At 37.5% G+C, this 22,412-nt stretch overlaps 2 protein-coding genes across 4 annotated transcripts; both read left to right on the plus strand.

Moving 5' to 3' along the window:
- Positions 1-4,090: 4,090 nt before the first annotated feature.
- LOC127446622 (malignant fibrous histiocytoma-amplified sequence 1-like) lies at positions 4,091-16,020 on the plus strand. 3 transcript variants are annotated; one of them, XR_007898230.1, is made up of 11 exons: positions 4,091-4,217; positions 4,606-5,470; positions 7,409-7,706; positions 7,799-7,985; positions 8,091-8,275; positions 8,379-8,872; positions 8,968-9,116; positions 11,304-11,502; positions 11,696-11,763; positions 11,844-11,991; positions 15,926-16,020. XR_007898230.1 is itself a non-coding variant. In XM_051707700.1 (10 exons), the coding sequence occupies exons 1-10, from the start codon at positions 4,202-4,204 to the stop codon at positions 11,855-11,857; spliced, it is 2,475 nt and encodes an 824-aa protein (XP_051563660.1). In that variant the 5' UTR covers positions 4,091-4,201; the 3' UTR covers positions 11,858-15,501. The 3 variants fall into 3 exon arrangements, 2 of the variants coding, with proteins under 2 accessions (XP_051563660.1, XP_051563673.1); XM_051707700.1 differs by lacking the exon at positions 15,926-16,020 and having other exon boundaries at positions 11,844-15,501; XM_051707713.1 differs by lacking the exons at positions 4,091-4,217; positions 15,926-16,020 and adding an exon at positions 4,288-4,400 and having other exon boundaries at positions 11,844-15,501.
- A 3,251-nt stretch (positions 16,021-19,271) lies between these two features.
- On the plus strand, positions 19,272-20,951 carry LOC127443173 (achaete-scute homolog 1b-like). Its single transcript, XM_051701756.1, has 2 exons — positions 19,272-20,080; positions 20,187-20,951. The coding sequence occupies exon 1, from the start codon at positions 19,495-19,497 to the stop codon at positions 20,074-20,076; it is 582 nt and encodes a 193-aa protein (XP_051557716.1). The 5' UTR covers positions 19,272-19,494; the 3' UTR covers positions 20,077-20,080; positions 20,187-20,951.
- Positions 20,952-22,412: the final 1,461 nt, after the last annotated feature.

Below are 22,412 nucleotides of genomic sequence, written 5' to 3' on the forward strand. Positions count from 1 at the left end.
TACTGTAATAACACTGTGTAACACAGTGCTTTATTTATTTATTTATTTTTTGCTAGGGTAGTAAGTGTTATTTCCTAATTGCTTATGACTCAAAAGTATAGAAAAGGGCTATTATTCCCCACAAACTTTGCTTTTGTGACCAGGACAGTGATATTTTGAAATGTACCTATTTCCAATGAGAAAACGGGCGAATTTGTGTCTTTTTGTTCACATAAATCAGAAAAAAACAACATATGAATCCAAATTAACATGTATTTATACTAAAGTAATATTCAAAGCCGTGCTGGGCCATAATGGTAACAAGTACCTGTCTCTTCCCCTGGCTCACTCGGTGCACCTCAAAGAGGATTACAACAGCATCAAGACCTTGCTGGATGCCTTGAAGTATGATGAGTATGGCTGGGAGGTCATAGGAGACTACAAAATGGTGGCATTCCTGATGGGTCTCCAAGGCGGTTTTACCAAGTTTTCCTGCTATCTTTGCCTTTGGGACAGCAGGGACACCAAGGTGCACTACCACTGGCGGGACTGGCCACAGCGGACCGAGTTCTCTGTGGGGAGGAACAACGTCAAGTGGGAGCCACTGGTGGACCTCCGGAAGTTGCTGATGCCACCACTGCACATCAAATTGGGCCTTATGAAACAATTTGTCAGAGCTCTAGATAAGGAGTCTGCAGCCTTCAAGTACCTTCAAGACTTCTTCCCTAAGCTGTCTGAGGCAAAGGTCAAAGCCGGTGTCTTTGTCAGACCACAGATAAAGAAGGATTTTGGATTCATATGTTGTTTTTTTTCTGACTTCATGTGAATGAAAAGACATTCTCATTGGAAATAGGTAAATTTCAAAATATCACTGTCCTGGTCACAAAAGCAAAGTTTGTGGGGAATAACTTTTAAATACTTTTGAGTCATAAGCAATTAGGAAATAACACTTACTACCCAGGAACAAAAATTGTGTTACATAGTGTAATCTCACCTGTAATTAGTCCGTTTGTCCAATAGCAGTTTACTACAACCTTTAGAATGTGAAAATAACATTTTGGTGATTTTTTATGATTTAAAAAAAAAAAAAAAAAAAAAAAACAAAAAAAAAACAAATAAACAGTTGCTTACTGTACTCATATGATAAGGCATGCTGTAATAATCTCACATGTAGTTAGTCATTCTGTCCAATTGCAGCTTATTACAACCTTTAGAATGTAAAAATAACATTTTGTTGATTTGTAATGTTTTTTTTTGATTGATTACTGTACTCATATGATAAGGCATACTGTAAGTATGTAGTAAGTAACTCACATATAGTAAGTCAGTCTGTCCAATAGCAGCTTATTACAACCTTTAAAGTGTGATTATTTTTCTAAAATAATTACTGTACTCATATGATAAGGCATACTGTAATAATTTCACCTGTAGTAAGACAGTCTGTCCAACTGCAGCCTACTACAACCCTTGAATTGTGAATATATATATATATATATATATATATATATATATATATATTTTTTTTTTTTTTAAATAATTGATTACTGTTCTCAAATGATAAGGCATAGGCCTACTGTAATAATCTGTAGTTAGTTCATCTGTCCAACAGCATCTTACTACAACCTTTAGAAATTTGCTTACCTTAACTATAACACAATGGGTGAATGACATGTGAAGATGGTCAGAGGTGTCGTACGAGATATTTTTAATGACTTTGTGTTGTCTCTTGGAGTTTAATGAGCAAAGAGGCACATCAGTACGTCCACAGCTTGAAGTTAGGATCTTGTGTATTTATGAATGAAGTACTCTTGTTTTAAAATCTCCCCGATCTGCTTCCAGTTGTTATGACAATCCCTGAACACTTTTTAAATACTCATGATAGCTTTTGACATCTCTATAACCCAGGGGTGGATCTACCGGGGTGGCAAATGGAGGCAAATGCCACCCTAAGAAAAGGGTGAAATAGCTTTCTGAAATAGCTTTCGTCAGTTATGTGTATAATCCAGATGAAACATCTCCAGTTCTTGAGTAGGAGTTTCTATTTAATCTGATCTGTGTATGTTTTGATTGGCGATCTAAGCTGGAATGTGTTATTTTGAATTTTATGATAAATGTTCGTTGTGGCTGTTATCAGTGTCGTTTAGTGTCAGCAGTTTTTTCTGCAGCTCTTTTCCAGGAAATAGAAAAGCAAAATATGCCCCCCAATTGTGATGGCCTTTTCGGCTGTATTGTTTGTGTGTATGTAGAATGTGTGTTTTGTCTTTATCTCCCTCTCTCTTAATCGCTCTCATGTGTGGGGTAACCAGGTGAGCTGATTGTTAATGGGGAGCACCAGCACGCAGTGTGTTTCCTCCCTATATAAACTGAGTGTTTCATGGCTGAATTGTGTGATGTGAGATGGGTATTTGTGAGCTGTGCCATCTTGGTCAGCAATGCTGTCATGCAGATTCCTGCTGCTGGAGCTGAGAGTTTGTGGTTGTCATGTGTCTGTGGGTTACCTCCACCCATCCCCCTAGAATCTCCGACCCTACAAGCGACCACTAGAACAGAAGTACAGAGACAAAATTTTCAAGATGGCTGCATGCTAGTTTCTCTGACGCATAAGGTGAATAGTGAGAATAGAGAAGAATTGAATTACACCTTGTCTACACCGGACGCGAGCGATGTCATGCAGCATCGGCCTGAGGCCAATGGAAGCTTCGAAACTAATGTTTCGCTACTGTAACATGCTAAATGGAGTCATGTTAGTAAATAATGGTTGTCCGTCCCAAACTGTCATTGTGTCAATGTTGTTGGCTAAGATACTTTTTGTACATCTTGAGTATTCCCAGTGTCGTAGATTTAGACCCTTAAAGGTGCTATATGTAATATTTTTACTGTTCTAAATCATAAAATGAACATAATGTCATTAGAGAATTAGCAAACATGCCAAGTTGAAATACTGGCTTCTCCAATAACAATGCTACAGCCAGTATATTCTACTTTGAAGTTTCCATTCCGGGCTGGAATTTCTGTTTATGTTTTGGCCTGTGTGATCCTGCTCACTGCCCACTCACCAGTAATATTTCGACACCGCTGGGTTGCCAGATTTGAACAAGTTTGCAATCAAACAACACTGCATGCTTCAGCCACGGAAGCCAGCAAACGAACTGGATAAGAGATAACAGATTCCACCTGACCTTAAAAGCCTCGCCATCCGTCTAAAACCCATCATGACCAGAGGTGTAGTAAAACAAGGATAAATATTAGAGATGCCTTTGGAAGATGGAGACAGCTTAAAGCCCAGAAATCCTTTAAAACATTCTGGCAACCCGCATGAGCTTCAAGTCTGGGGTGGGGCAGACAACTCTCCAATATTTTGAATTTGGACTGCAGTACCCATTTCAAACGCTTGTTATCAGTCTTACATATTGCACCTTTAAGAACGTTATTCATCTGCCTTTTAAATGGGGCCTGCTTACATTTTTTTTATTTTATTTTTTTTATGCTTTAACTCACTGGTTTAAAAGTCTTAAAGTGTTGTTTTAGCTAGCATATTTTTTTCTTAGTCTACATAAAATAGTGACCTTAGTTTCTTCCAAAATTCTTTACTTTACTTACTTCAATTACTGTATGCTAAACCTGTAAGAGGATGCACCAACAAAGTAATTCTAATTCAGTAGCAGCAAAACCATACATTTTCTCTCTTCTCTCTTTGGTTTTGCTTTGTATATAATTCAAAGCAAATTAATGTTTAACTTTTACAGCATGTGTCCAAATACCTTTTGAAATCCATCTCCTCAGTAAAAGTCATTACAAAACAAAATAGCATACAATGTTCAGACTCCGAGAGATGGAGAAAAAGGAAACACTACGTGAAAGAATAAGTGTGCTATTTCATGACCATTGTCTTTTTGTAGGAACACTGACAAGTTTTCACCATGGAAAATGGAGTGTAGACACACCAGAACATGTAATGCTCACTCAAGTTTCACATTTTGGTCAGATGATGGCAGTGGCACATTGCTTTCAGAGGACCTTTTTGTATGTCCACAAAGAGTCATGTGACAGAAACTGGAAAATATACTGCTTCAGTTGCCAGAAAATGAAAGTGAAACAGTCTAGCTACTATTTGAAACATAAGTCCCGCCTTTATGACACATAAGGAAGTAGATTACTTAACAGACATAGCACAGTCAAAGAGAGTGGGAGAGAAAAGGCTTTTTAGCAGCTGTTCGACAACATGCCCAATTTAAATGGTATGTTCTTTTTATTTTTTTATTTTACTTTAAGTAATGCTATTGATGTGTATGTACTAACAAAGGAATGTGAACACCATGTAATATAATTTCGGTGTGTCATATCTTTGCTGCATCCTCTTAAAAGTCTACATCTCAGGTTTTACTGTATCGTCATAGTGGAGATAATATTTGCTTGAATCTGTAAGTTTGACTCACTCGCACTGAATTATGAGTAGACCAAACAACTGAACCCAAATGAATTTTATTTTATTTTTATTTTGTGTGTGTGTGTGTGTGTGTGTACAATTCAATCCTTTTCTTTACTTCAATCTATAGTTAAAAACAAAATCAAAACAAAAAAACTGTTTTTATAGCTGAATGTTTACATCATTTTTTTTCCCTATAGGCAGACAAAATGGCACAAAGGAAGATTTCGCTGAAAAGAAACTTAAAGCACTTCCGACTGAGCTCCTCCAGAGAGGTAAAGAAGCAGTCAAGGTTGACCTACAACGCAATAGACTCAAACAAATCACTGGTATCTCTCAAATGTCAAACCTGACAGAGCTCAACTTAAGCAGGAATGAGATGACTGATTTTCCCTTGGAGATTCAGGAGTTACGCCAGTTGGTGAAACTTTATATGAATCAGAACAGTTTGAAAACCATTCCAGAAAATGTTTTCCCATCCTTAAAAAGACTACAGTTCCTAAAGTTGAGCACTAATCGGCTTGGAAAGCTACCCCAAGACATAAACAAGTGCCAGAATCTCACCTATTTGAACCTGTCCAACAACTGCCTGAGGAATCTGGAACCTCTTGTGGGTCTTCCTTGCCTTAAAGAACTCTATGTGGAGAGGAACCAGTTAGCTGAGCTACCAGATATGCTCTTTCAGAACAACTGCTTAACTCAGTTCAAAGCCAATGGCAACCCTCTTAGAAAGCCTCCTGAGGAGGTCTGTGCTGGGGGATTGAGAGATATCCAGATTTACTTTACAATGCTAGAGGAAAACTCTTTAGACCTTTATACTGTAAAGACCATGTTTCTGGGGTCCTCCATGGCGGGGAAATCCACTCTGTGCCGCAGTCTAAAGCAGGGTTGCCCTGTACCTGTGGCAGAGGCTGATCGTACTATAGGAATTGAAATCACTGAAGTTGAAAGTGATGGTGTCCGTTTTTTATTTTGGGACTTTGCTGGACAAGAGGAATACTATATCACCCACCATGTATTTATAACAGCTCAAGCCTTTGTCATACTTGCCATCGATCTTGCCAGGTATGCACTGAATGCATTTATACATAGCCTACGCTACTTTAAAAAAACACAAATATTTTTAGCTACAGGCATTTTTGGTACCATTGACTTGCTCATGCTTAATCATACAATATACATGGTACTCTCTGCAATACCCACCTAGGGTTGCCACCCGTCCTGTAAAATACGGGATCGTCTTGTTTTTAAAGATGAAAAGTCGCAGGGGGTCGCGAGTTCGAATCCAGGGCATGCTGAGTGACTCCAGCCAGGTCTCCTAAGCAACCAAATTGTACCAGTTGCTAGGGAGGGTACAGTCACATGGGGTAACCTCCTCGTGGTCGCTATAATGTGGTTCGCTCTCGGTGGGGCGCGTGGCGAGTTGTGCGTGGATGCCACGGTGGATGGCGTGAAGCCTCCACGTGTCTCTGTGGTAATGTGCTCAACAAGCCACATGATAAGATGCGCGGGTTGACGGTCTCAGACGCAGTGGCAACTGAGATTCATTCTTGATACCTGGATTGAGGCGAGTCACTACGCCACCAGGAGCGTTTAGAGTGCATTGGGAATTGGGCATTCCAAATTTGGGTGAAAAAAAAAAAAAGATTTGTCCTATAATTTAATTAGTCAGATGGCGTCATGGCGATATCGTTTAAGATCGTTAATTTAATCTTGATATTCGTTGTAAATGTTGCCTTATGCGGGTAAGGGACTGTCTAAAAAGTCCACACATTGCGCTAAAATGTCCTAATACTGTTGTGGGTGTGATAAGGGACTGTCTGAAGTCCACAAAAACAACAACTGCCATTGCAACAACCCCCAACAGCAACTTTAGAGAGAATGTCCTTTATTGTACAGCTCCAAATGTGGCAACACTACACTGAATGCACAATGCAATTTATAATGCACACAATATCCACTTTAGTAGCCATAACACCATGTGGTAATAAACTTGATAAATGACTTTAAAAGTATTTTTTTTTTTTTTTTTTTTTTAGCAGTTTAGAAGCGGTAACATCATTTGTGTAATGTGGTATTCATTCTTATGTTACTTGCTAAAGCATCAATTTTAGGCCAGAAATGTACTTTACGCAAGTACGTGTATGCAAATTATAGAATTTCGCCAACATGCTTAATATGCATTTTTGTGTTACTGTGCCTGTAACAAACTATAGAATTCAAGGGGGTGATAGAGTTATGTCCAGAAGTCTGTGCCATTAATCTGTGTGTTATTATTCAGGTAAGTTGCTATAAATATTCTGACTTTAATTTACATGCTCAGCAATATTCTCTTCAAACTGTTGCTCCGCATGACAGTAGTTGGCTTGAAAAAGAAAACTCACAGCAGGCGTGGGACTGCTATGTCCACTATAGCACTCCTTGTGGCAACATTGAGAATGCAATGCGTACTTTTGTTGTTTTATGAATTGTGGTCTGACAGGTTTTGGAACACAAAAACAAAAACAAATTTTGAATAGCTAGAAGCAACTGCGTTTACGTACTTGCGTAGAGTGTGTTTCTGCCTTTACTATTGCTCATGCTTAGTGTTAGGGATTTCAACAAACCCTATGTCGCTATTGCATTTCTAAGACTTACTCCATTTACTTTTCATCTGACGGACAAAAAAAATTAAAATAAAACAGACAAAATTTCCCATAGACTTGCTTTAAAGGAGTGACTTAAGCCATATCTAGGGACCAGAATGTTATAAAAGACTTCAGGGTCTGCTATACCCTTAATACCCTATGCAACCACCCTCAATGCTCCAACAAACACCCAGAACACCCTAGCAACTGCATAGCAACGTTAATTGAAAAAACAAAAACACCCAGAACATTTTTGCAATGGCGTAGCTAGGTCCTGGCAAACACTATTCTAGCATTGTGACTGAGACTGATTTTCTTTCAAAAAATTTAAATATATTGTATTATTATTATTAATCATATTATTTTATTTATTTAGTTACCAGATTAAGGATCCCCAATCTTTCAATGAGAAAGTAGGCTTCTGGATCAAAAATATTCAGCTTAAGATACCAGACTCAGTGGTCCTTTTGGTGGGGACTCATGTTGACCAGTGCACCAATGAGGCTGAAGTGAAAGAAAAGCAAAAACACATTGAAGAGAAGGTGGAGGAAATGCTGCAAAGGCATAAATTTAATTTAAACCAGCGGAGAAAGAACCTCCAAGATAAGGAGGACCCATCTCTGTACTCTGACCAGATAGATCAGATTAAAAGACTTACTGAGTACAAACTAAAGGTAAGCATGTTTGGTTTTGGAAATACTGTCTTATAAGACATATAACAAAGGCTATTGCTGCCATGATCTACTTCATCTCCTTTTGCTTTTAGGTCCTTGATCTTGTACCTATAGACTGCACAAAACCAGTGGACATTTGCAAATTGCACACTAACATAAAAAATGAGATCTTGAATAAAGATACATTCCCTTACATAGAACAGACATTACCTAGATGCTACCGTGAGGTGGAAACTGATATCCAAGAACTTCTGAAAAATGGTGACATTCCTCAGCATGGTCAGTGTGTGTTTTTTATATATATATATACATATATATAATTTATGTTTGCCATTTTGTTGTTCAATTAGTTTCCTAGTTTTATCATTTATAATCTATTAACAGGAATTGTCACTCAAGAGGATCTGCTGTATGAACTGCAGAATAGACATGGTGCACTGGACCATGACAAATTGAAGTTAATTCTACAGTATCTTCACCGAATTGGGGTCATTATATGGTACAAGGAAATCACAGAATTGACGGATTCTTTGTTTGTTAAACCATCATTCCTCATCTCATTGTTTAAGGTTATTTCTGCAACCCTAAAACTTACCCCATAAAGTAAAATACTAATCAGTGTTTAATTTAGCAATACAAGCAAAATCCTTAATCTCCTGTATTCTCTCATAGACCATTGTGAGGCATGACCTAGTTGAGGAACTGAATGCTATTTCCTCTGTACTGCTGAAGTCAGAAAATGCACTTTCGAAACACAAGAAGAGATGGATCAGAGACTATGAAGACAGAGCAACTTTGAGCAATGTGGCTATTAGGATCCTGGTTCGCAGTGAGTTCCTAAAGTTAGGCTTTACTGATGAAGAATTCATTGAGGAGATGGTTGGATCCAAAAAGAGGGAAGGAAATATCCTTTTGTTGCTGAAACACTTTGACGTTTGTTTGCCATGCAAACATAACAGTTCTCTCAATCCAAAAGCTAATGAATTCCATCCAGAGAAAAAATGGGTGGCCTCAGATCCCATTGTGTATGAGCCAGCTGCTTGGCTGTTCCCAAGTTACCTTACAAACAATGAGCTGGTACAGCAAAATTGGGGAGAAGACATTCCAGAGGACCTTAACATTCATGTTTATTTCCTACCTGAGATACCACATGGCTTCTTCCACAGGTAAATGCCTTGTGTCTCTTCCAGACAGCAAATGCATTATACAAAAGCTACAATGTTTTGTAATGTGTTGTCACCCTTGTAATTTTCCTTTACAGGCTAGTCATTAGGATATGCACCTTGTACTCTCAGTACTGGATTGGAAAAGACCAGTGTCTGTTCTGTTGTGGCAACAAACGTGTTCTGCTCAGAGAACACTGTAATGAAGAAGACCAGTTCATTGAGATCCGCTGCAAAGACAGTGATCGTAAGTCATACATTAATTTAATTCTTGTAGGTATCCATATATTATTACACTGCTCTGAATTTTGCTCTGTAAAAGCCCTCTGTTCTTTCATTTTTAAGCAATTCACAAAAATTAATCAGTTCAGTTCAGTAACCTTTATTTAACCAGGAATTAAAACGAATTGATATAAAAATCTCTAAGAGTGACCTGGCCAAGAAGGCAGCAAAGACACACAGTGGCATATTAAAACTTCATGGTGCACCAACACACACACACACACACACACACACACATGAATATTAATAGTAATAAACAGCAAGTGCTAATTTTATATAATTGGAATATGTATCATTAAGTTGGTTCAGGGCTGGTTCTACACATTAAAGGGATAGTTTACCCAAAAATTAAAATTCTCTCATCATTTACTCACCCTCATGCCATCCCAGATGTGTTTGACTTTCTTTCTTCTGCAGAACACAAACAAAGGTTTTTAGAAGAATGTCTCTGCTCTGTAGGTCCATACAATGCAAGTGAATGTTTATCAAAAATTTTAAGCTCAAAGCACAAAGTTATACTAGCGATATACACTACCGGTCAGACGTTTTGAAACAGTTGACTAAAATGTTTCTCATGATCTTAAAAATCTTTTGATCTGAAGGTGTATACTTAAATGTTTGAAATTAGTTTTGTAGACAAAAATATAATGTGCCACCATATTACTTTATTTCATTATAAAACTAAAATGTAATAAAATAAAAAAAAGTTTTTGAAATTGATGACTTGGACCAAATAATAAAGAAAAGCAGCCAATAAGTGCCCAACATAGATGGAAACTCCTTCAATACTGTTTAAAAAGCATCCCAGGGTGATACCTCAAGAAGTTGGTTGAGAAAATGTCAAGAGTACATGTCTGCAAATTCTAGGCAAAGGGTGACTACTTTGAAGATGCTCAAATATAACAGTTTTGATTTATTTTGGATTTTGTTTAATCACAACATAATTCCCATAGTTCCATTTATGTTATTCCATAGTTTTGATGACTTTACTATTATTCTAATAATAGTTAAAAAATATTATAATAAAGAATGAGAAAGTGTTTCAAAACTTTTGACCAGTAGTGTAATATAATAAGCAATATAATAAGTGTGGGAGAAAAACAGATAAATATTTAAATATAAATCTCTACTTTCACTTTTACATTTTTTTTTTTTTTTTTTTTTTTTGCAATTAGTATTCTTTGTGCATATCGCCACCTACTGGGCAGTGAGGAGATTTATAGTAAAATAGGACTTTAAATATTGATCTAGTCTGTTTCTCATCCACATCTATCATATCACTTCTGAAGACATGAATTTAACCACTGAGGTCTTTTGAATTACTTTTATGCTGACTTTCTGTATTTTTGAGCTTCAAAATATCGGTACTCATTCACTTGCATTTTTATTTTAGGGTGAACTATCCCTTTAAGAGGCCCTGGACCTAATAAAACAAAATACATATCCAGTCAAATATCACAAAGGCAATTTTCAACATGACAATGCTCAACATTGTTTACAAGCACCATAAAGTCAGCCAGTGGAAGAAGCACTGTATGTTTTAAGTGTTCCTGTAGGTTGTTTCAGGTTTTTGTGGAATTAAACTTAAAACCTTTCAACTCAGATCTAACACTGGGAACAGCAAGTTGTATAATGTCCTTGAGTGAAGACTTTAAGGTTCAATTTTTACAGAGATAAAAGTTAAGTAATTAGGTAACAGGCTACAACAGTAAAAGTTACTTTTCTGTTTTTAATTTGCCCCAGTGTGTCATTATATGTTCATCCTGATGTGAAGCAAGACAGAAGAACTCAACCAGACATCTAGGCTTTAGCCAGACTCTTGGTATTTGAGCGAGCATTACGTTTTTCTTATTTTCCATTTGGCTTTTTGTTTCAGCTGTTTTTAAAGGGATGGTTCACCCAACAGTGAAGATACTGTCATTTACTTCATGCAACAAATTACCCTCTCAGAATACCTTCTTAGTGAACAGAGTATATTTCCTTCCATATTATTTGGCCTCTGTCCTGATTTGCCAGTTTAAGCATTAAAAAAACCTTTCATTGCAAACATGAGCATTCATTGCATGTGTGTATATATATATATATATATATATATATATATAAAAAATTTTTTTGTAATCTCTATTTTTTATGTATTTTCCCCCACCTGTAGTTAAAACCTCAACAGACATCCAGAAAGCATGGCAAGTGATAAAGGTGATCATGCAACGACTGAACATACTCACAGAGCAGTGGCAAGGGCTGTGCCTGTTTGTCCACAGTCCCTGCAAGGATCCTGGCTGCTCAGAATACTTTGAATGGAATGACTGGCAAGACTGGTTAGAGGATTCTGAGACAGACATGTTTAATGTGTAAGTTTTTTGGATTTGTCCTCTTCTCATTTATCTTAACAGAGGTATACTCTTTAAGCACAGTATATGTTCATCTCATCTTATTTTTTAATCTTATTGTAATAATATATATATATATATTTTTTAAATTCTGTGCCATCCATGTCAGCTGCACAAAATCTAAGGTGACTGAATGCTTTGTTCTATCTTCTAGAGGACTAGAGGAGAAACATACCTGCCGTAATGGACACAGACGGAGGACAGAGTTGCTGTTCCCTAGAAGTAAATGCCTTTATTACACAGCAATACAACACACACATATTATTCTGCCTTTTAAAATTCTTAAATATTTTTGTCTGCAGCTCCTGATGCCTAGACCTGATGGGAGGACGTGTTAAAAACAGTGGCGTATCCAGGACATTTTTACTGGGGTGGCAAAGATATGGCACAGACCTAGTGTGGGGTGGCGATACTGGCAGAACCTTTATGAATGGCACATGATCAAAATGTGTAAATATCGCATTGCTTTGCTTCAACATCCACACATGTAGAATAGATGAATTCTTAAACTCATGTTAGCATTCACTGAATTGTTTGTATTCAATATCAGACTGTTGTTTTGACATTTGACAGTTTTCTATTCCTGTTCTATTTCAACCTATTACAGTTTCTGGGAATCTCTGGTTATATTAACATAACATCCATTTTTAAATCAGTAATTGTTTAGGAAAAGTCAGTTACACATTTTTAAGAGCTATTCTCATTGTAGAGAATTAATCTGCGTATAACATCAGGTATAGTGTATAATCATATAAAGATACAAGTACAGGTGAGAACTGATTGAGGCGCAATTCAATCAATCATTCAGTCAATTATTCATTCATTTATTAGCTATAACTGCTCTGTCCAGCAGAAATATTGTTAAATTGGGTACAAATCAGTGTGTGAAATTGGCTACGAGGGCTTATAGGTGTCTGTCTGGAAACCCCAAAATTGCAGATTGAGCTCTGAATACAGTAAAAAACAAAACTCTGTTTACAGTGTCTACTCAGGTTTATTTTCCACATGTTCTGATAGCTTCAATAACTTTGAATATTACCAAATAAAATAGTTAGTCAAATCATTTGCGGCATTTAAGTGCAATTTGCCCTGCCTCTGTATATTTAAAATGTCAAATAAGGTATAAAATCTTTGAAGATTTTATTTGTCTGACTGACCAATAATACACATAAAGAGCTCATAAATAACTCATGTAAAGATTTAATCTGTAAAACGCTTTACACACCTCCGTCATTAAATCAGAAAACATGGCATTTCATATTTCATGTCAATATAAAGATAACATGCTGAATGTGGTGTAGGGTCTAGCTTAATCTTTAACCTAGCTACTGTAACAATGAAAAAATGTTTTCACATTCACATGGGAATTCGGGATAAATTAAACATTAGATTAGATGAGCATACCTCTCAAATAACAGCTTTCTTTTTGACCACAAATCGACGTCGTCAACTCATTGGAAGTTGGAGGTAGACGCTAGCTCATGTCAGCTTCGTGCTTTTGTCCGACCATTATACTCCTGACCTGGCGCCCGCTGCCGCGACCTGCGGCACCTGCCTGGCCACCCGCGGCCTGCCCCTCCCCCCGCTGATCAAAGATCAGCTCACACAGCTGCAGTCCCACCACTACTATAATGGTCAGAAATATAAAACTGACCCTGGGTCAGTGTGGCTCTAAATCAACAAATGACTTGAGATGTCATCTTTGATTGACAGGCGTTTCTATTGGTTCTTCGTTCTTGTGTTGATGAACATGATGAACTACCAATCAGTTCTGGGGTGGCCACAGGGTGGCCAATGAGATTTCAGGCCACCACAGGCCACCCCCTAAAATCGCCACTGGTTAAAAAAACCTCGACCACCCAGATCAAATTGCACATATTGCATTTTTAAAAACAGCATGAAACACAACTTGGAAGTGATGTTTACATAAGTAATTTAAAATCAACTTAATGCCTAAGAGGATAGAAAATAGCACTGTAATGTTTTCGACGTTGCAAATTATAATTGCTGCTAAACTGTTGTACAAGAAGCCTACATTGTACCAAAGGCTGTTTAGCCCAAGAAGGAGCACTTGTATTACAATGAATGGGAGAAACTGGAATGCCCAATATGGTGGATGTAAAAAAGGAAGTTCTGCCTTACAGGTAATAGAGCCGATCACCTTTTAGATACAGACATCGCTTGTCAGTCAACTTGAGAACGTGCATACGCATTAGCTGGACCAATCTGAAAAACAGCACTTTTTAGCATGATCTGAGCTATAGCAGCACAATTACTGATACAACTGTTGTCAGATTTTACTGCTGATTTTAAATATGTTCTTTGATCGCATTCTTGACTAACTGTTCTGGAGATTTCAGCCTTTCCCCATTTAGGTAGATAGGAATTACAGTATACTTTTATGCCTCTTATCCATAGAAAATAACTGCAGGACTACAGTGCTCTAGCATGCAGCCAATGACAGCAATGCTTTCTTAACCCCTATTGGATTCCAATGTTTTCTTCCAAAAACGGGTACCTTGTTTTTATATTTATCTTTCACTTAAATGACATAATTTAAGAATTTTATGATACATTAATGTTTTATTGTTTCCATTATATGAATTTGCTCAGTGAATATCTAAAAATGTAACTCAGTGTAACTAACGTGTTACAGACTAACGCGTGTTTATGAGAGAAATTTAACTTTGCTAGCAACTTCTGTAGATTTTGGAACTATGTTCGTTGCAGACAGGTCCAGCACATCTTGCATAAGAAGTTTGCACCTTTTTGTCCAAAGCTTTTGGGATGATTTTACAGTTATATTTGTGGGATTGCGACTAGTATGTTAAACGTTTGGGTGTACACATTTTTTATGGTTCTAAAATGTGGAAAAGTAATCAAAACTGTGAAATAACACACTGAAGTACAGGAACTATGCAGTGGCCAACAGACGGTACACAAATAAAAACTTAATATTATATTTTACATTCTACAAAGCTGCTCTTTGCCATTATAAAATGTTTTGCACACTCTTGGCATTCTCTCAAACAGTTACCTGGGATGCTTTTCTAACTGTTTTGAAGAGATTCCTAGATAAATTGGGCACTTGTTTGGTGTGGTGGCATAGTGGACTAAGGCACTGAACTGGTAAGCAAAAGGTTGTTGGTTCAATCCCCACAACCACCACCATTGTGTCCTTGAGCAAAGCACTTAACTCCAAGTTGTTCCAGGGGGATTGTCCCTGTAATAAGGGCACTGTAAGTTGCTTTGGATAAAAGCATCTGCCAAATGCATAAATGTAAACTTGTTGGCTACTTTTCATTCATTTGCCAGTCCACAGGAATGATTTACAAGACTAATTTCTAGCATTTAAACCTTCAGATTATTAAGGTCTTTCGCATCATGAAAAACATTCATTCAGCCAGGTGTGTCCAAACTTCTGGAACTGTGCAAATGAAAGAGGCCTATCGTGTGATGAAATGGTTTTCAGATTAGAATGTTTGCTAAAGATAAATACCCATTAATTCATCAAACATCCTCTAGCAAATAAATGGACCCATGTACAAACATTAGCACTCAGCAATGTCTTTTTTTCAACACAAAATTTGAAATTGACATACAAGGTAAATTTCAAGAGTAATCCATGAGTAATAATGTCAAGGAATTATTTATTACTTTCGACAATAATAATAATAATATCATGATTAATCAAAATTCTGTTGAAAAACTGACCTGTGTATTAATGAGCCAGTGTGTTATGGTGAGGTGTGTTGCAGGTGGGGTTTGGTGGGCCACTCTGGGCCAGAAAGTCCAGAGCCAATTTTTGGTCGCAGTCAGCCCATGTTTCTTAGAAGTTAACTCGATATGAAATTGTTCAGTAGATATGACATCTTATAGGTACATAGGTTCTCCGCCAGGGGGTGGTGTTTATTAAGTTACAACTCAGAATTTATTTGATGACAATCAATGGAGGGCCAGCAGGATGGCAAAGTTTTACTTTTGTAGTCCTTCATCATATAATGCATTGTCTCAATAAATTTATCCAGATTTACATAATACCATAACATTTACCAAAGTCTCTTATTGTAAACTTTTACATCCTTTTAATAAGCTAAAAATAAAAAGTAGGCCTACATTTTTCCCCCTTTAAAGGTGCAATATGTAACAATTTTCATGTAATATTCGCCTTTTTTTTTTTTTTTTTTTGCCAATGTGTGAATGGCTTGTAACACAACTTAAAAAATGAGCCCTTCCCGGACTTCCTAGGTTGCCTATTAAAGCCTGTAGACTGATTTTCATGAGAAGGGAGCGGGTCGCTTTTGCTGGGAAAATCCAAAGGATGTGATGTTTATGCACACTCCTGAGAGCCTTGCCTCAGTGATTCTCTTCTGCTATTCAACAGCATCAACAGACTTGGTAACATTATCTTAGAGATGGAATCCAGCAAACGTCCGGCTCCCAGAACAAAACTGACTCCTACACAAACTCTGAGTAAGCCAAAAAAACAAACATTTATCTACTGAATCCCGTCTGGCATGATCATGGTACGTGATCCTGGAATGTGATTGTGGTCGAGCGAAAACTAGAGTGAACATCGGCAGGGCATTTGATTCCTGGAGGGACCTTCGTTCAGTTTTGGGGATCAAAACCGACCCTGAATTGGCGTTCTTCTTATTGGACAGGTAAGATACTGCAAAGCATGTGAAATATAGTGCCTTAAGGATTGATTTGTGTAATTTTAGCTAACTTGATCTTGCCTGCTAACGCTGACGAATTGCAAACTACCTTGCTTCGTAACTTTCAAATAATTTCAATGATCTTCTCTTTATACTAAAAGTCAGGTATGCTGATTCACAGTAACTGACATAATGTTAATCTGTAATTATTCAGCAAAGTAAACTACAAAAACACATGAAATGAATGCTAGACAATGTTCAAGATAATGCGAAAAGCTCCATTCATTAGTGAAACTTAACTTGGTTATACAGAAAATATATACAATCTATTATTATAAAACAATAGCGCATCGATATATCAAAATAACAGTTGTGATGGAATCACATCAATACTGAATTGTGTCAACATGTTTATATTTTGGTATTTTGGTATTTTATAAACAGCTACTGACATCATCCACCAAATTTAGCTAACAGCTATTGATAAAGCTGGCTAGCTAACGCCGACATAGGCTATCGTATAAATGCAGTCAATTTGGCGGGTTGCCAACACTGCCCATGTCACCCATGCCTAAATCCACTACTGTTCAGGAGGAACATAAGGTAGCTGCGGTTCGCCTTCCATTCTCGCGCTCGCTCTGCACAGCGTCAAGGAACCCACGCTGATGATGTGCGATTGTCGGGAACAAGTTGCGTGGCGGTATGCAAATATAGATTGACAGACAGGAAGGACATCCTATCATTACATTCGGACTGAAGTCTATTTTTTATTTCTAAAAAATTATTTTAGTAAAAATAATAATGACAAATCTGATTAAATTCATGCAGTGGATACGGTAAATTTCGTGAATTAATTATTTACAATAATTTAAGTTTGTTTATAGGCTAGTTGTCATGTCTCTTTAAAATGTAAACACCCACATCTAAAGACCGCTAAGTGCATGACATTGTTGACATGACTGCTTGCTTGGTGCCACTCCGGTGAAGCTAACTTTAGCTAAAAAATGGAGAATAATAAACCTCCACTCGCAGTCGGGAAGAGAAAGCTTCTTAATGACTTTTTTGAGGGGTAATTTTCTCTCTCTATATATCTTTCTACTATATCTATCCACTCCATGTTGGGGCTTTTGTATCCCTTGCATAAATTGGAAAAATTTAGGCTTACTCATTTTTCGTTATTAATAGGCCTGGTTCTACTGGGGTGCTAGAGATCACAATGAAGATGAGTGACAGCTTTTTAGTGATTATAAAGGGAGCGCTCGTTGTGCGCTTTCTATACTATATATAATCCATTCAGAATTTGTATAAAACTTGATTTTTATGCTGCTAAGAGGAGGACCAACGGCCATGTACACGCTGCAAAGTTTCGGGAATTACATTCGCATATAAATGCAGGATTCACTATTGAAATAGCAATGACTGACATATTGATAACCATAGCATTGTTTGTTCCTGAATAAAGCAGCCTTTTTGACTGAAATGGTTAAATAGTCTGCTGACTGACTCACTCATAACAGTCCCTTGCCGCCAACCTACTGACGTAACAATGTAACTGCACTGAAATCGTTGAAACATCCCCATCAACACTAACACACAGACTGACAGCCTGTCTTGTCACAATTTATATTTTTAATATCTAATAAACTAGTTTCATGCATTTAAACAAGTCTTTTGGAACAAACATTATTATCACAAAGTGTCACATCAATCATCCAGTTGTTTTTAGGGTAGTAAATACTACATTGGTAAATAATGCTAGAATTATTCTGTTGGATGTACACTACTGTTAAAAAGTCTCTTCTGCTCACCAAGCCTGCATTGATTTGATCCAAAATACAGTAGAAACAGTAATATTGTGAAATATTATTACAATTTAAAATAATAATAATAATACAATAGTAAAATATAATTTATTCCTGTGATCAGAGCTGAATTTTCAGCATCATTACTCCAGTCTTCAGTGTCACATGATCCTTCAGAAATCATTCAGATATGCTGATTTGATGCTCAAGAAACATTTCTGATTATTATCAATGTTAAAAACAGTTGTGTACAATTTGTTTTTTCAGGATTCTTTGATGAATAGAAAGTTCAAAAGAACAACATTTATCTGAAAAGGTTTGGGGTTAGTAAGGATTTATTTATTTATATATTTTGGGAAAGAAATTAAAGAAATGAATACTTTTATTGAGTAAGGATGCATTAAATTGATCATAAGTGACAGTAAAGACATTTATAATGTTTGCCCAGTTGTCCTGCACTCTTTGAATAAAGCTCCCGCTCCTGGGTTCATACCTAATCTCCTCTCTATAGTATCATTACAGCCTGATAGTATTTTGCCATCCTTTTGCTACTGTTTATGTCATAAAACAGGTCCTTTTGAAGTTACTGACTGCTCCTTTATCACTGCTTTCTGAGACATTCTGAAATAATTATTCCTGTGCCACTGCTGAATCTGACAGTGATACCATCCAGTGAGTCTGGAAGCCATATGATTATTTTCTACTGTTTTTGAGACATTTCAATGTATTTTGAACATACACCACCAATATATACAGGTGTGTGTGTGTGTGTGTGTGTATATATATATATATATATATATATATATATATATATATATATATATATATATATATATATATTTATTTATTTTATTTTTTTACATTTAGACCACTTAAATTATTGATTGCTATCAGGATGTGAAGCGACTTTCAACCAGTATAACAAAAAAAATTTCTGGAAAAGATTGCCCCAAGATTTTTTTTTTTCACTTCTGTGCAGGCTATGCACTACTTACACATGTCACCCAGCAAATTGACAGGTAAACTAATACAGTAACTTGCCGAACGTCTAACATTGTAATCATGCCAACGTTTTATAATGAAGCATATTGCAAGCTTTGCGTTCCATAACAGTGAACATAAATATGCACTAGTTGGCCATTATTTTACAGACTTTAGCAGAGCGTCATACGCGTGGCGCAGTGTGCGCACAGAATAGTTCCTTTCAATTCGCCAAAGCCACGCGCCCGGCGCGCGAAGCCCGAGCGGGGTATTCATGCAGGAGGCGGGATCTTCCTCTGGGAGCGTGCGGCACTGATGGGGGTGGAGGTGTGGCGCACGTGTAGAAAAGGGAGAGCAAGTTCCGTCACTTCCAAATCAGTCGCTGAACAGGTGATATCTACATTCAGCAAAACCCTCCTGCGAGCCACGCGAAAGGCACGAGAGTGGTACGTCACTCGGAAACCCTACTGCCGACGCTTTCCACCTCGTGTATTTATCTTTCTATTTATTTTATGTGTTTTACGGAAATGGAGGCAATACAAATGACTAAAGATGCGTTTTATCAGCAGTTTTCGGAGAACTTTATGCCTCATCAGAAACAGGACAGGGAGCGCAGCTCGCCACGCGCTGAGTCTAAAGTGCTGAAGAGACAGCGCTCCGGCAGCCCAGAGCTGCTCAGGTGCAAGAGGAGGCTGAGCTTCAACAGCCTCGGCTATTCCGTCTCTCAGCAACAGCCCGTGGCTGTGGCCAGACGCAATGAGCGCGAAAGGAACCGAGTAAAACTAGTGAACATGGGCTTCCAGACGCTTCGCCAGCATGTGCCGAACGGAGCGGCGAACAAAAAGATGAGCAAAGTGGAGACGCTGCGGTCGGCGGTCGAGTACATCCGCGCGCTCCAGCAGCTTCTAGACGAGCACGACGCCGTGTCTGCTGTGTTTCAGTGCGGCGTCCCGTCTCCAACGGTCTCCAATGCGTACTCAGCGGGGCCAGAGTCTCCTCATTCAACTTACTCCTCTGATGAGGGTAGCTACGAGCCTCTCAGCTCTGAGGAACAAGAGCTGCTCGACTTCACGACATGGTTCGACAGATATTAATCAGGTAAGAGCAGGTCTTTTAAATCACCAATTCAATCCAACACACCTTTGGAATGAATTCGAATAATTGAGATGTTTGCCCATTCCTCATGACTGTTACTATTTTTCAGGTGCCTCGTGAACTGGTAAAGATTGGTGCTGAAGAGACAGCTCGTGACACATGATGCATGCCTGCTGGTGCGCACGAAGGAACAGAGTTCATTGATTGAGCACTGGCTCAAGCCCTGGACACATAGAGGACATTTTCCAGCTATATGCTCATGTACACAAATGCAACACTTGTTTGCAATGTTTAAACTGCGCAGGACTTAAGGTGTGGGCATAAATCCACACAGAGGGTATCTAAACTGCTTGCTAGTTTTAAGTCACCCCACATTAAAAAAAAAAGAAAAGAAAAAAAGAGTGCTTTTATTCGAATCAAAACTGAATGAAGCTGAATACATAAGATTACACCAACAAAACAAATTTTAAGAGTTAGATCAGGTAGAAATAGTTGATTGCATGTTTCCACATTTTACAGTGCAGAGGGTGTCTCATTATTCAAACATGTATTCAACATTTTTGCTCTGTTGATGCAATAATGTGTAAATGTGATTAAGTGGGCTATGAATGGGTTCATTTCATAATGCACAAATAATGAGGAACGCAGTTGTAGTTACAGTACATGAGTGAGGAAAAAGTCCTGTGCAGCATCTGTTAGGGAATACTCTAACGTAACACTAGGCAGCCCACAGGCAACCTGTATATTGTAATATTTTGTGCTTGATATGCTGCGACTTTTTACTCGATGAATAACTTGTTTCAAAGTGTGCACTTGTGTGTTTTTATACAACCTTGTGTATATGCATTTTTTTTTTTTTTTTTTATGAAGAGAAACCCTATTTTATGTAAAATAAAGATTTTATTTATTCAGATACCTGCCTCGTGTATGTCTTCATGATTTATATTGGTATTATGCATGTACACAAAATACAAGACAATATAGACCGACATCTCAAAACAAGCTTTTTACATACACAAATGAACTGTACACAAATATGGATTAATACACCGTGTATAAATATATTGGAATAGCAATTATTTCCATTGTACTATGAAATATCTCCTAGTAGTCAGCACTGTAGATGCTTTATCAAAGAAGCGGCTTTGAGTTGGGTCAACATGGTTTAATTAATGGAAGCCATTTATAACCACACAGGAGAGTGACAGCCAGTTGTAGAAGGGATAAAACAGGGACAACCTTGGGATACAGTGTGTGAACAGTTAATTTTTAAGTGACAACAAAAAGCTGAAGTGCAAAGCAATTTTTAACCCATGAATACATTTATGGTGTAACTGATGTGTCTTTACCAACCCATGGAGGCAGTGAACAGCAGAAGACTAATGGTTATGAACTAACTGTTCTGGAGGGCATCCAAAGGGGCTTTGCTGGTAAAATGTACTACCAACTTGTCTGTTTTGCTGAGTTTCTCTGTTTTTTATTTTTTATTTTGCCATTTTAACTTGTTAGCATATACAATACAAGAGTATCAGCAATGATAAGCAAACTTAGGTTTGTGAATACTTCAAATATACAGAAGGTAAGCATGCTAAAAGCACCAAATTCTTGCTTCAAATGACATCCTTCAAAGTGCTCCAAATGTGAGTCAACTAACCGCTAGGGTTTTGAGTGCGTGAAAATTTGCATTTGCTATTGTGCATGTCAAGTTTGGATGCGCTGTAAGGCCTTTCGCCATCATCCAATCAGACAGACCCGTACTGATTTTGAAAGGCCTCTGATTTAAGTGACACAAAAGCACTTTTGTTTGAGGGCTACACCATATTCATCACATAGTGCCTTCACCATAAATCTGATTGGATGTCTTGGGCACTTTGATGTTGCACCAATGTACAAGTGGCATTGTGATGTCTAACTTTAACAGCCTGTATTGCCTGTTTTCAGCACTTAAATGCAGGAGGTCCTTTTAATATGTGAAAGAGTAAATTCATAAAACTTCTTCTGATAAAAAAATTAAATAAAAGCAGAATGTTTGACTACTTTACAAAGCCCCACACAAAAGCCTGATTTAGGTCCAGTGGCAAATGAAAGGGGCAGGGTGTGTGCCTCATTCAGACAAATTTTAATCTTTCACTCCCTTTGTTTTAGTCTGTCTAGACTCCATCTCTTCTATTTTTGTGCTGAAGATGCATATGGAAATTCGAATGTCAGACAGTTGCTGATATATTTCTGATATCAAAAAAGGAATATGTGAAGACCAATGTTATATGCTGTTTGGAAAACAACAGCCTCTGCTTTCCCATTATAATACAGCCAAACACTGATATTCTAGACTTGG

This window comes from Myxocyprinus asiaticus, chromosome 1 (assembly GCF_019703515.2).
Source record: "Myxocyprinus asiaticus isolate MX2 ecotype Aquarium Trade chromosome 1, UBuf_Myxa_2, whole genome shotgun sequence".
In the NCBI taxonomy this organism is placed as follows: Eukaryota; Metazoa; Chordata; class Actinopteri; order Cypriniformes; family Catostomidae; genus Myxocyprinus; species Myxocyprinus asiaticus.

Excerpts from the sequence above, each read along its gene's own strand:
- LOC127446622 (XM_051707700.1), top strand. Across the intron at positions 8,873-8,967 it reads CCACATGGCTTCTTCCACAG|GCTAGTCATTAGGATATGCA; the intron begins GTAAATGCCTTG and ends TTTCCTTTACAG. Across the intron at positions 11,503-11,695 it reads GAGACAGACATGTTTAATGT|AGGACTAGAGGAGAAACATA; the intron begins GTAAGTTTTTTG and ends TCTATCTTCTAG.
- LOC127443173 (XM_051701756.1), top strand. The coding sequence starts at position 19,495 with ATGTGTTTTACGGAAATGGAGGCAATACAAATGACTAAAGATGCGTTT.